General features: G+C 39.6%; 1 protein-coding gene across 24 annotated transcripts in view; it reads right to left on the minus strand.

Annotated features, from left to right (window-relative positions):
• The window catches only part of LOC119480057 (calcium-activated potassium channel subunit alpha-1), a 96,109-nt gene that overhangs the window by 20,956 nt on the left and 62,433 nt on the right, over positions 1 to 12,720 (minus strand). For 6 of the 24 annotated variants that reach the window (XM_037756138.1, XM_037756137.1, XM_037756140.1 and 3 more), the window contains exons 13-22: positions 12,405 to 12,474; positions 11,998 to 12,153; positions 11,671 to 11,780; positions 10,884 to 10,952; positions 10,290 to 10,376; positions 9,607 to 9,683; positions 8,689 to 8,697; positions 7,318 to 7,491; positions 4,555 to 4,587; positions 724 to 817 (exon numbers count right to left, since the gene is read on the minus strand). In XM_037756138.1, the coding sequence (XP_037612066.1) occupies positions 724 to 817; positions 4,555 to 4,587; positions 7,318 to 7,491; positions 8,689 to 8,697; positions 9,607 to 9,683; positions 10,290 to 10,376; positions 10,884 to 10,952; positions 11,671 to 11,780; positions 11,998 to 12,153; positions 12,405 to 12,474 (879 nt within the window). The remainder of the gene's footprint in view (positions 1 to 723; positions 818 to 4,554; positions 4,588 to 7,317; positions 7,492 to 8,688; positions 8,698 to 9,606; positions 9,684 to 10,289; positions 10,377 to 10,883; positions 10,953 to 11,670; positions 11,781 to 11,997; positions 12,154 to 12,404; positions 12,475 to 12,720) is intronic. The other 18 variants (XM_037756149.1, XM_037756157.1, XM_037756156.1 and 15 more) reach the window with 7 other exon arrangements.

Consider the following 12,720-nt stretch of genomic DNA (forward strand, 5'->3'; position numbering starts at 1 on the left):
ATTGAAGTGCGAGTTTATCACATGAAAAAAAAAAAACGCCTCTAGTGTGTAACGTCCTTAAAGCTGCGCTTGGCAGTATTTTTGTAACCAACAATAGATCAAATGACTATGTGTTATATAAAAGAGATTGCAGGAAAAGAGTTATCACTTAACTCTGCAGCTCCCCTCAGCTATGTGAAGCATTTTTGAGTCTATCAGCTTATTGTTTTGGTTTTACGCCCCGCGACTTCACTGTTTTTGTTCACTCTCACCGCTCTCATCAGCCACAGCGGGCAGCGGTTATCAACAAAAAAATTGTCTGATAAACCGACTGTACGCTAACTGCACAGCACCAAACGGCAGACAGACAAAGCCAGCGACTAGCAGGTGAACAGACTGGAGTGTTTAGCAGCTATTATATTTATATTATATTATTCATAGGAGTTGGTGGAGAACAAAAACAGAGTTAAAAGAAGAATAAATATTGGACATATTTGTTGAGCGAACAGAAACACGACTCCAAACGTATGCTAGTGTCGCTTAGTGTGGTGAATGTAAGCAACTGTTTAACACATTCGCCATAATAACTTTATAAGGTGATAATATATCAGTGTTGTGTTAATTAAAGAATTTAATAAAATGTACTGAGCAGTACATTTTCCAGTTGAATAAAAAAAAAAAAAAAATGTATACTAACTCAACACATAGTAACACAAAGCAGAAATGTCATCATCATTGTCCTACCTCATAATCTTGGGTGAGGAGTTTGGAGAATTTCTCATGCCTCCGTTGCGTTGCTTTTTTTTAGGCGACAACGCCGACTGTTGGTCCTCTTCAACTGCAACAAAAGGCAACGGTATGAGGGAGCGAATTATCAGAAGACACGCAAAGAAAAAAAAAAAAAAAAAATCAGTGACAGCAAAAGGACAACACAGCACAATCTGAGGTCAGTGAATTCAAAGAGATAATACAGTTACAGAGACACAGAGTGGAAAGAGAGGTTTGGGTGAACAAGATGGAGCGGACAGGACACTTTAACTTGTGTGCAACGGAAAACAGTCCAATGTTTTGCATGATGACGACAGCATACATTAGCACATCATTTGCATGATTGTGAATGAGGATGCAAACATGCAATAGTGCCATCATCAACCATCATGCCAACTGCTGAAGTCCAATCTGTGAGGTTTTATTCGCCACGCACTAATTCCAGATAATGTATCACAAATACCTCAAAGGATATTAGGGATACTTTAATTTTTCAATCCCTTGTTAGTGCAAATTTCCTCAGAGCCAGACTTGGATAGCTCCTCTCTTGGCCATGCTAATCATTCACATTCTCATTTAATTAAGGTAATAACCTATAAACATCATGCATCCAGCATTATAAATAAGGCTGCTTTTGTGCCAATACTGAATCCAGTCTGGATTGCTGGTCTTTCTTCATCTTGGGAGTGACGCCCTTGGCTCATATAATTATGTTGGTCCTTGTGCCAGAGTGATTTATGTACAGCTGAGATGCCCCTTGGACATTGTCTTTATCACTACAGGAAACTGCATTGAGCTCCTCATAGGGAACGAATTACAAGTTTTACCCTGGAGTAAAGTAATCAGGCAAATATTTTCACAAGCTAATATCACGGCTGAAGAAAACAACTCGACTCCGTGGCAGTCCGCTGTTAAAATAAACACAAGCAGCAAGAAAAGTGTTTTCGCTAATCGCATTTTAACAGCCATCGTTAATAGTGGGGGAATAGCTTGTTACACGTCATGGAAAATACGATTGAGTGTCTTTTAATGATAGTTCGAGCTGTCAACAGCGAAGAAACTGAAAGAGAGCTTTCATCAAAACGAATAAAGTCTCAAAGATCATGCTGCTCTGCAGATGAACGCAGGGTTTCAAGCACTGCGAGCATGTCTAAAGAGTGACACTGTAATGGAAAATGTTGAGTTACGAGGGGCTTCCAGTGGAGAGGGATGCTCCAACACACTGGCCCTTCACATCTTGCTTGGCCTGTTCAATATTTAATGTTTCACAGCTGACAGCTGCACACACTGGGTCATTAGTAAGGAATGCTACACATGCGACCACTCCGGCCTGGCAAGCACATGCTTTGGTTGTGCTGTTGTTGAGTACAGGCCTGCCAAACACGCCGACGGGAGGGGAAGGCAGGGGAGGAGGCCCTTACAGTGCCTGCGACTGAGCGTGGCGTTACTGCCGTGACTGGGGTGGTATCTGTATTTCATCGGAAGGCTACATGCCCGCATGAGCCGACTGGCCTCTTCTGCCACCACCGGTAGTCGGCCCACATGGCCCAGGTTCCTGCAGCCATTGAAACTCAGTCTCAGAGCGGTAGGCTCAGCGGGGGGCAGCAGGCTCCCCTTGCGGTTGTTTACCAGCGGGACCGACACAACGGCGACTCCGCTACGGGGCCCCCTACGGACCTCGTCGGCTGAGTTGTGGTTCAGTTTAGCTGACTTGTATTGATAAGCTGCCGACTGGATTAGGGGACCGTCGTTTACTGCTAAATGAAGAGGAGTAACAATCAGCATTTATACGATGCAAAGTTAATGGATTCTTTGCTTTTTTAAAAAGGGTCATTACACCCAAATCACACAAAATAACTGTTTCCTTCCCACCTTACCTCTAGTGGTATCTAGCCGTGCCAATAGCTTTGATTTTATGAGCAGAGGTTTTGAGGTTGTGGTCTGAGATTTCTGCCTCCATCCCAATACAATAGATGTGAATACGATTTAATTTGTGGCACTCACAACATTAAAACATCACATTTGAATAATTCTCAGGCTGCTCTATCAACAGTTTTCATTGGAACAACTTTCTACTGAAGCAGTAGTCACGATAAAACTGTTCACAGTTTATTCTGTAGATTATCCAGAGTAGGGCTGTCCGCGACCCAAAAAATTCTCAGTCGATTAACGCTCGTACGATTTCGTCGACTAATCGATTAGTTAATTTAATCGACAGATCTGTAAAACTGAGTTTCTCCACAGAGAATCACCACTTTAAATCTTGTGTTTACCAGAGATGTGCTCATAGGTTTCTTGGAAATAAATCATTCAGCATGAAAAAAAGCATAAAAAACGACTAAGTGACTAAACAAATCTTAGTCGACTAAGACCAAAATGACCAATTAGTCGACTAGCCCTAGTACTGGATAACTAGGACATTGTTTTTTTGGAAAGACATGTTGTTAATTATTTTTAAACCTGTTTTTTTTATGTTGTGAGCACCACAAACACAATTCAATTCACCTCCATTGTGTTGGGTCGAGGCATAAATCTCAGGGACAGATATTTCAAAACACGGGCGCATAAAACTGAATCCAATCTGCATGACTAGCTACCGCAAGGGGCAAGTCGTAAAATGCTTGCTTTGTGATTTGGGTGAACGAACCCTTTAATTCCTCGCATTAACCACAAGATAGGATTTGATTCAAACTGACTTCAATAAGACCTGCAGTGTGTATGTTAATAAAACATCTTGTGACTCTTATCATAATTAAAGCGCAATCACTTGGTTTTGGGGGTAATTCTTTCTGGCACAAGAATGCTAATAGCTGAATAATTAAAAAACCTCATTTTTATTAAACACCACTTAACCACTTGGTATAGCCACCAATGAAATGTTGGATTTGACATTTACTTTGATATTTATAATAAACATGAATTAATAAATATGCTCTCAGGTGTTCCAGCGATTGTTATGCCATAAGAACAAGGAGGTGACAATGTGAGTTAACAACCACTAGCTGTTGTGTGCAGTTTATGCCGGATGAGGGAGGAATGAATTCAGTATCCGCTCGGATATTTGCAATGTGGACGTTTACAGCTCCACTGGTGTTATAATGGAGGGAAAACTGGTAAAGATAGCATGATAAAATAAAAACGGAAGCAGAAGAAAAGTGTTCCCCTTGCTTTAAAAAAAATGGCTAGGAGCTAAAAGTGGAGAATCGAGATGATTATTTCAGCAGTCAGCTGTCTAGCAGATTATCCTCCCCGCTCCAGACCTCCACTTTTCATCTGCCCCATGTCAAACATGCACAGCACTTCTCCAGGACAACACAATGTGGCAGATTTGCTGCCTATCACAGATCCTGTTGAAGTGGACGGCCCACATGGTTCACACTCCTCTAACGGCTGGATGAAAACGGAGGAAATATTAGACTAACTCTGAAGTGTTTTTTATTTTTCCTGTCTGTTCTCTAAAAATGAATCATTATAAATTCTTGCACACATTTACTTTAAATGTTTATGCGCTGTATTTGCAGCTGTACACCGGGTTAATTCATCCCCACCCACAGTGAAGCAGTAGCACCACCTACTGCTGAGCTGTAACTGATACCCAACACAAACCACTCAGAGACAATTTTCCTAATGCTTTGCATATAAAATATAATGATGGATGATGATAGACTGGACAGAGCGATGAGCAGCAAACAGTGAAATACAGCCCAGTTAGAGACAGTTCAAATGGTGATAGCTGAGAATGCACAAGTGGAAGGGGTTTAGAAACAAATGACAAAAAAGAGAGAGAGAATGGAAATCAAAACTTACTTGATTTGATATATCCATTATAGCTATTTTTAGCTGAGAAAAATGCAAAGACAAATGAGAGGTTACAGGAAAGAACAGGTTGCAATGAAAGCAAATTATAAATGACAACTGAGAGCTGACAGGTTTCTCTTTAAGGCACATTAAAAACAAGAGAGGTGCCTTGAAGACAACATGGACAAAGCAATGAGAAAATAAAACGCAAGGTCAGTTAGGAATATGATATTTCCGCAATGTGGTCAATGAACTTAAATAGTGGATCATTATCAGTGCTTGTGGGCGGTCACCAGCTGAATATGAACATGTTTGAGGTGGTACAGTGAGCACTGATTTGGTGGTTTGCAAGTCAAAATACCTCTAGATGTTGAGATTAAATTTAATTAAAAATGTAAGTTTGTTACACCAAAAATTTGGATATCTGCTGATTATTTTTTCAATTAACTGACTAATTGTTTGGTCTATAAAATGTCAGGAAATAGTGAAAAAAGCACAAGCTGATGTCTTTAAATAGCTTTTTTGTCCCATCAGTAATTCAAAACCAAAAGAATTATCGATTTACTCTCATATAAAAACAAAAGAATAACAGCAAATCATCAAAAAAAAATTCAAACTTGGGAATATTTGGTATTTTTGCTTGAAAAATCAAAATAAATTATCAGAATAGTTGCAGATTCTGTTGACTGACTAATCAATTAATAGGCTAACTGTTGCAAAGTTGCGTATAACTGTCATTTTAGCAATATTAAATAACTATATTCCTCTGTGATGCACGTCCACACTAACGCACACATTGAAATATCGTGTTTTACCTCAACGTCTAAAAGTGCAAATTTAGCCTGTCCTCAGCTTACAATGCAGACCTGCATTAACATTTAGTCAGGAGGTATGTTTGCATGTAACAAGACTTAAAATATCTGACAATACTGCATGTATTCTTGTTCTTAAGTCTATAGTATTGTGTTTATTTTTTCTCCTCTTTCCCAAAAGCTGTTTCCCCATTCCTCTGCACACAACCTGCACAGGATGCATGGAACTTTCTGTGAGTCACATTTTTTGGAGCCGTGAGTCCCACACATGCTCATTAGTACCTTATTTCAACCCCTTGCTTACAATAAAGGTCATGCATTGAGCTTAAGGCAGGACAGTGACAGCAATGTTCAAACAGGGACCTTGCTGGTCCTGGCATCTGTCGCCTGCAATCGGAGGGCGCGAGCAGAGTCACAGGACTAACAGGCTAGCATCTGTCCCACAACGAGAGAGGAGGAGAGGGGCGGGGGCACTCAGCTGCCTGGTGGTTAGGAACTGTCAGGCTGAGTTTCATGACAACCGGTAGCACTCCAAAAATGAAAATGCAAACATAATTTCCATGTCATGCCGTATAAGGCCTCGCTCCGCGCGCCTCCCGCACCGTGTCGACAGCGACTCCGGAGCTCGGCTCGAGCTCGGGTTAGCCAGGCGATGCTCACGGCACACGGCCCTGGAAGACATGTTGAAGGGGTGGAAAACGCCCAGAGACGTTCAACTATACACAGAATTGTCTTTGATCAAGAGACGTTCACTAAAACTGGATGACAGTCTTGCGATGTTTTCCAGCAAATTGTATCAACGCTCTGCAAACTCAAGACACATTCTTCATGCCTTCTGCGATACATCAGTACAATTTAACATGCCCTCTGGCTTTAAAGGGGAATCACACTTGAGTTAAGAATTTATATGCAGCTCAATTCAGTTCAGGTCGATTCACTGAAATCCAATACGATCCAGCACTATTCTACTGTCTTTTATTCCTCTTGCAAATCCAATACAATCCTATTCCATTGTGTTCTCTTCATCTTATTGTACAATTTAATCAATATCATGAGACTAAGAACTCTCTGAAAGCTAGAAATTACAATCCAGAGCTTCTCTGTTGGCGATGAACAGGGCCCTGGTTTGTGTACTGAACATGTTTTGGAGATTTTACCCTCAGTGGTTGTTCAAGCTTTTGATCTTAATTTAATAAAACCAGTACATTAACCTCAATATGTACTGCTACCCTCAGAAAATCCCCTCAGGCGCTCTCTAGACCGCCTTTTCTTTTTTTTAAATTGTCCGTGGCATTTATACATACAAATATCTCCAATCCTATCCTGTTCACCCATTTCTGGAGGGTAGAGTAGTGAGATATTTGGATTAAGTGAATGTTATTTGGGTTATTCTTAAAAAGATGAAGTTAACCTCTCCAGTGACATCATTGTAGCACTTGTACACACAAAATAATTTGAAGAAATGCATGCAAATCCTCCACCAGGGGTTCCCAAGTTTAAGAGTGCATCAAGAGATTTGTGGCGGGGATGCACAGCTGTACATTTTTCATGGCTTTAATGTCTTGTGAATATGTTGGCGAGGTCACTGGAGGGGGGGAAGTACGCTATCTTTCAGGGGAGAATTAAGTTTCACACTCTGCAAAAATGTTGTATTATTGACCACTGAGTTAATTTAAAAACTACATGTCAATTTGAATTCACATTCTCTGACAAAACACCAGCAAAACAGTACACTGGCATGCTTCACAACAGCTAAAAGTCACCTCCAAAAGGAAGCAACACAGGGGGAAGAACACGAGCTGACTAATAAAAATCATAAAGCTAAAAGCAAACATCTATATCCGTGACAGTGACGACACAGCTGCAAGAGCTAGACAGCACACAAGCTAAAGACACGCTGCACGGTGAACACGGTGCATGTTACAAACACTGAGGAGCACATGTCATGGCGACAACTTACAGGCACGTAAAGTGGCTGAGCAATCATTAACAGAGACAGCAGAGAGTGGGATGTCGCGTTGAGGGGAGTCCATGTTACAACGCACATTAACTGGCATGCAAGAGCAGCCCCGCTCTGAGCGGCCGCAATCAAAACAACATGCCAGTCTCATTTTCTTGTAGGCGGCCTTCTTGGCTACAGTCACGGGTTCAGACGAGAGGAGAGGAAGAGCAGGTTAATGTAGAGGGTCGTTCTGGAGGAAGAGTGGACAAAGGCAAGACAGGGCACAGAGGAAGGCTGCTGCTGGGATGCACAAGATAAACTTTGTCTCGACAGCGTGCAAATGTCACATTAGGGATTTTTAATTTTTTCCACTCTTTGTGGTGTATTCGGTTTGGGTCAGGACTAGTGGGGGGGAATTTCATGAGGTCCTAAAATCATGTGGTTTTGGGGTAAAAATGTGACATGAGTAGTTGTAGGGAGAGGTAATGATTTTAAGAGACAATAACTCCCACGAGTTCCCTCTTGACTTCACCCCTACACCCCTTACCTCAACATGACTCCTACAAGCTTAAGTCCACAATACAATGGGACATAATTTGAGCATGTGTTATACGATTACAACTCTTAAAATAATTGCACCAGTTTCTAATTCTAGCTGGGAATTAAAACTGACAAGAAATTTCTCCAACAAAAGGTCAAAGTAAACGTGACAGTGTTTTCTGGACTTGGGATAGTAAGTGCATCCAGAAAGGACAGAAACAAAAACGACATGTTACAACACTTAATAATTAATTTGACATTCTCAAGTAACACATACCCCACAACTATTTGTCCCAAAACATGCCTGATATCAGATGTGCTGGAAGAAACTGTGCCGTCCCCCTCAGTGAATGAATCATTTTGGGGTACGTGTCAAATGATTTTACTCCTTCTATTAAAACAGTCTCATCCTGGTGGCTTTCCTTAGCTGTGCTCTTCTTGCAGGGATGTTGTGTTTGTCAAAGGACTGTGGGGACATCTGGTGGTGATATGGAGTATTACTGCCTCAAGCAGGCATGAATGAGATGTTGATGCTCTGTTACTTTACTTTGGAAAGTGCTGCAATAACTTAGATATTGCATGCTCAGTTTTTTATCTCTGTCTCTCGGGGTCTTTTCCCAAAATTGTTACTGTTTTCTAATATAATAGTATAATTTCTAAGTTTGTTTTTTTATTTTTGTTGAATGCTTTCCTTGTTTTGAAGGCGACGTGCACATGACGACGGGGGGTGGGGATCCAGGCAGCATCAACCATTGTACATGCAACATTTACAGTACATTCAAACAGATTGCTTCAATCGGGGGGTAGCAGGCTGTGTTTTCGGAAGGGAAATGAATCCGCGTTACTCACAATATATCACTACAAAGTGAATTTTTAAGGGAAAGTGTGTCAAGTTCCCAAGCAGCAGGAAGAGAATACATCACACATGTTAAAGATTAGGTGCTAGCTGTAGTGATTAACACAAGACAAACTATGTTAAATCCAAGAGAAAGGGGGAACAAAGTGGCACATGATGTTCTTAAAAGTCTAGAAACAAACGATCCATCCAGGTGCCTGTGGTGTTAACAGTCTCTCTGAATGCCTGTTAACATCACACAGTTATCAATGAACTGGAACAGCGCAGACAGTCTATTGTACAAAAGAAAACATAACAAACATCCACACAGGCAAACAGACAAAATGCACATTTAGACCTTATTCAGAGGTGGTTTGAGAGGAGCTAACTAGGTTGATTTCTCACTTCTCTGTGCATCTACAATAGGTGGGAATTCATGGAAAAGAGAATAGGGTATAAATAATTCTCTCTATCCTCTGATCGTGAGCAACCACAAAGAAATAATACAGAATACTTTAAGAATCAGTTCACCCAAATCACACGTTCAAAAAGCAGAAAAACCTCAGGATATAAAAACAAAACTACATGAATAGATACCAGCGGAAAGCTGTGTTTATGTAATGTGGGTGAACTGACTCATCAATGAGGGCGGGTATTTATGTTTTACAGAGGCCCAAATGTGTACTTTTACGAGGGGAAACTTGGAGTGCACCTGTTTGTTTTGGCTGCGGGAAGAAATCCGATGACCTTTCTTCATGCACAAGTTACGAGAAAGTGAATAATTAATGCAGGAACTAATTGGTTTGGACACACGCTATGTAGGTCATGTAAATACACCATCGCACCGCTAGATTGATGCCAGCTCACTGCTGTGGAGAAATGTTACTGAAGTCAAACAAACTTATACAATGTTTTCATATGCAGTCACTTACATTTCTTGCAGCCACATTTCTTTATCCTTTTGGGGTCAGTAATGTCATCGTGACAGGCTTTACAGTAAAACAGCGCCCTATGGAAGAAAAACAAGAATCTCACGTAAGTCAAAGTCCGACATGCTGAAATAAAGTGTTTACAGACATTTTGTCTTCACTATATCTACAACAAGTAGTTTCAGTTTGCATGTAATCACTCTGGAACAAAAACTTTCAGGGTTTTTTTTGTACTTTTTGAAGTTTACAGAAAAACTGCAAATATGGAGGCACAGAAATGCAAACATTTTGAATCCCTGGTTTGGTTTTCAAAAACAAGTCAGGCAAGAATTTCAGGCACTTGTCATTATATGAGGTGAACTGTGTCAAAAGTAAAACATGTTAAGCTATCTAGAATGTTGTAAGCGCTGGTAGCACGCGGCCAAACCAACTAAACAAGCCTCTATTCTTTTCATGTTTTTTGATTTTTTAAATATTTGTCTACTTAATAACAAGAAAATCCAGTACACAAACCTGAGGAATGAAATTACACAGCCCTCCTATTAGTTCATTCTTATGAAGTTATGGAAAAGCTATCTTTTTCTCTCTTTTTACTAAATGTTATAACCCAACTAAAATAACTGTTTAGATATACTGTATGTAGTTTTACTTTTCGACACCATTTAATCTCAGGTTCCATTCATTACCTCTTTACTTCTTTGGCATCGCTGGCAATGAAGAAGCCCAATGTCCCCTCCTGCATTTTCATGTGGTTTCCAGGGTTTATCAGGGTGCTGCGAGGATTTATAGACCAAAGATGTCACAGCGGAAAGTTATATCACAGAATTTTGCAAAGCTTTGCACTAATCACTGGCAGTGGCACATGCTGGCAGGATTAGTTTTCGCAACTCATTTGGCACGATGGCCTCTTGTTTATTGAATTAAGTTGATGAAAGCAGATAGCAGTGACACTTCAAATGGTATAAAAATGAGCAGTGCATTAGAGACACCGCTAAAACAAAACTTCAGCTGTGTTTAAAGAAACCAACTGCCAAGCTTTCCCCATTAATTTGTCAGGATGTTATCAGACTCGCCTCTGATGTCTGTGAACAAACCAATTTAGACACCAATTTAGCACATTTTGTAAAGCGGCTTGTGTTTACAGTCAAACAGAGAAGCTGATTCAAAGTAGCTTCATCACTGAAAGCAAATACTGACAGCAAACACACCTGCGTATTTAAGTTTTTTGCATCCATGAATTTTAATGACTTCATCAATCCACTGTGAGCGCATCCACTTACCTGCATTCCCTTTGATCAGACTTGTACTCTATAGCTATCAGTAGCAGCTTTAGCTTCACATAGCAGAGTCTGCAAAAGAGAATAACAATATAATTAGACATCATGCACGCTTTTATTCGTAGTTTTCTGAAAATCGTCTTCATCTTTTTCTATGTACAGGTCTGATTTATATTTTTGAGGCTGAGCACATATTTTTCCTATGTATTGCAGTAAAAAATTATAATTCTAATATGTAAATTTATTAATTCAATGATTTTGTAGAGCAATTTCTCATAAATGTACGGAAGCCATAGAGTGGCGATTGTTGCTTTTTTTTAAAAATTTAAACCCATTGTCTCGAGGTTACAATTACCAATTATTACAATTATTATGATGATTATCCTGTGATTTGGGGTATATTTTTTTGTAATAACTGGATAATTTATTTTTGAGAAAACAGCCTTTTGCTTTCTTCTGTCAAGATAAAAAGATTTAACTTACTATCTCAAGAAAATGTATTTGTTTTTCGGACATAACATAATTATCTTGTAATGTGAGATAAATAAAATGATGAAAAATGCATATATTCACCTTTTTACTACTGACTCTTCATATAAAAAAAAATCATACAAAAAAGGTTTATTTTTATAAAATTGCAATTTATTAAAATGACCAATGCTAAATGCCATTAAGTGTAAATTTCTTGCAAGCAGAAAAAACAAAACCATAAGTAGCAGAGAAGAAAAAAAAGAGAAGGCCACAAAGCACAACTTTGAATTTGAAGAAGCCTTTGTTTTAGTGTACTTACTCGCAAATGACGGGGAAGGACATGCCCACAAAGGCACTGGACAGGTACTCTGTGTACATCTCATTGGCTACTCCTTCTAGGTAATACTTCTGCCACGTGTCCTCCTCAATCTACAACAAAGATGTATCACAAAATACAGAGAGCTTGTTCCATTACAAAAAGAACTGAACACAATAAAACAAAGTTCATTCCCACCCACTCGCCAGATGCTGCACATGGGCCTCATCTGTGATAATCATTATTATCTATTCAGACTAGGTTCATGGCCAACTTTACTTCTGAACTTAATCCAGTGAGCACAGATGGGTGAGTCTTAGCTGTGGCTACCTTGATGAAGGACCTCATGGAGAAGAGGTTGGCCAGCATGGTGGAGAGGCCCTGAGCCAGGCAGCTCTGAGCGATGAAGCCCAGCTTCAGCTCCGCAAGGCAAATAGCATCATCTCCTTCCTTCCAGTTCCAGCTCGGGATGTTCAAAAGGTGGGCCTTAAGGCAGAAAAACAAAGTCACATTTACAGAACTACAAAACTGTAGTTAAACACTTATTTCCAACATGTTTACAAGATGTTAAAAATCTAGACAGACAAAAGATTAAACAATACAAATCTGTCCAACCTAAATTACATCAGTGAAAACCAAAGTAATCCAAATATAAATGTCCATATCAAAATGCTAAAATACAAAAAACAAACAACTATCTAATAATGACTCAAATAAAAGTAACAGATTATACCAACCTTATTGTGGTACTGCAACATCTGAGTGATAATTCTGATCTTTGGATGGTAGTTCTTGATAGATATTACTCTGATGCATGACAGAAAGGACAAAACAAAATCAGACCACTTGCAAAAACTTTTTCTGTGTCAATCTCTACTTCTTACAGCTAAAAAAAACATTTTTATAATATACTGTATATTATAAACACAATTTAATTCCGTGCTCAGACAAGTGCACTCATCCTCTTATGTGTGCATGTCATTCTCTTATTCAGTTTAAAGTGGTACACTGAATCCATCTATCTAAGGCAAAACTGGCTAAAATATACCCTGT

The sequence above is a fragment of the Sebastes umbrosus genome, chromosome 20 (genome assembly GCF_015220745.1).
Source record: "Sebastes umbrosus isolate fSebUmb1 chromosome 20, fSebUmb1.pri, whole genome shotgun sequence".
Classification (NCBI taxonomy): domain Eukaryota; kingdom Metazoa; phylum Chordata; class Actinopteri; order Perciformes; family Sebastidae; genus Sebastes; species Sebastes umbrosus.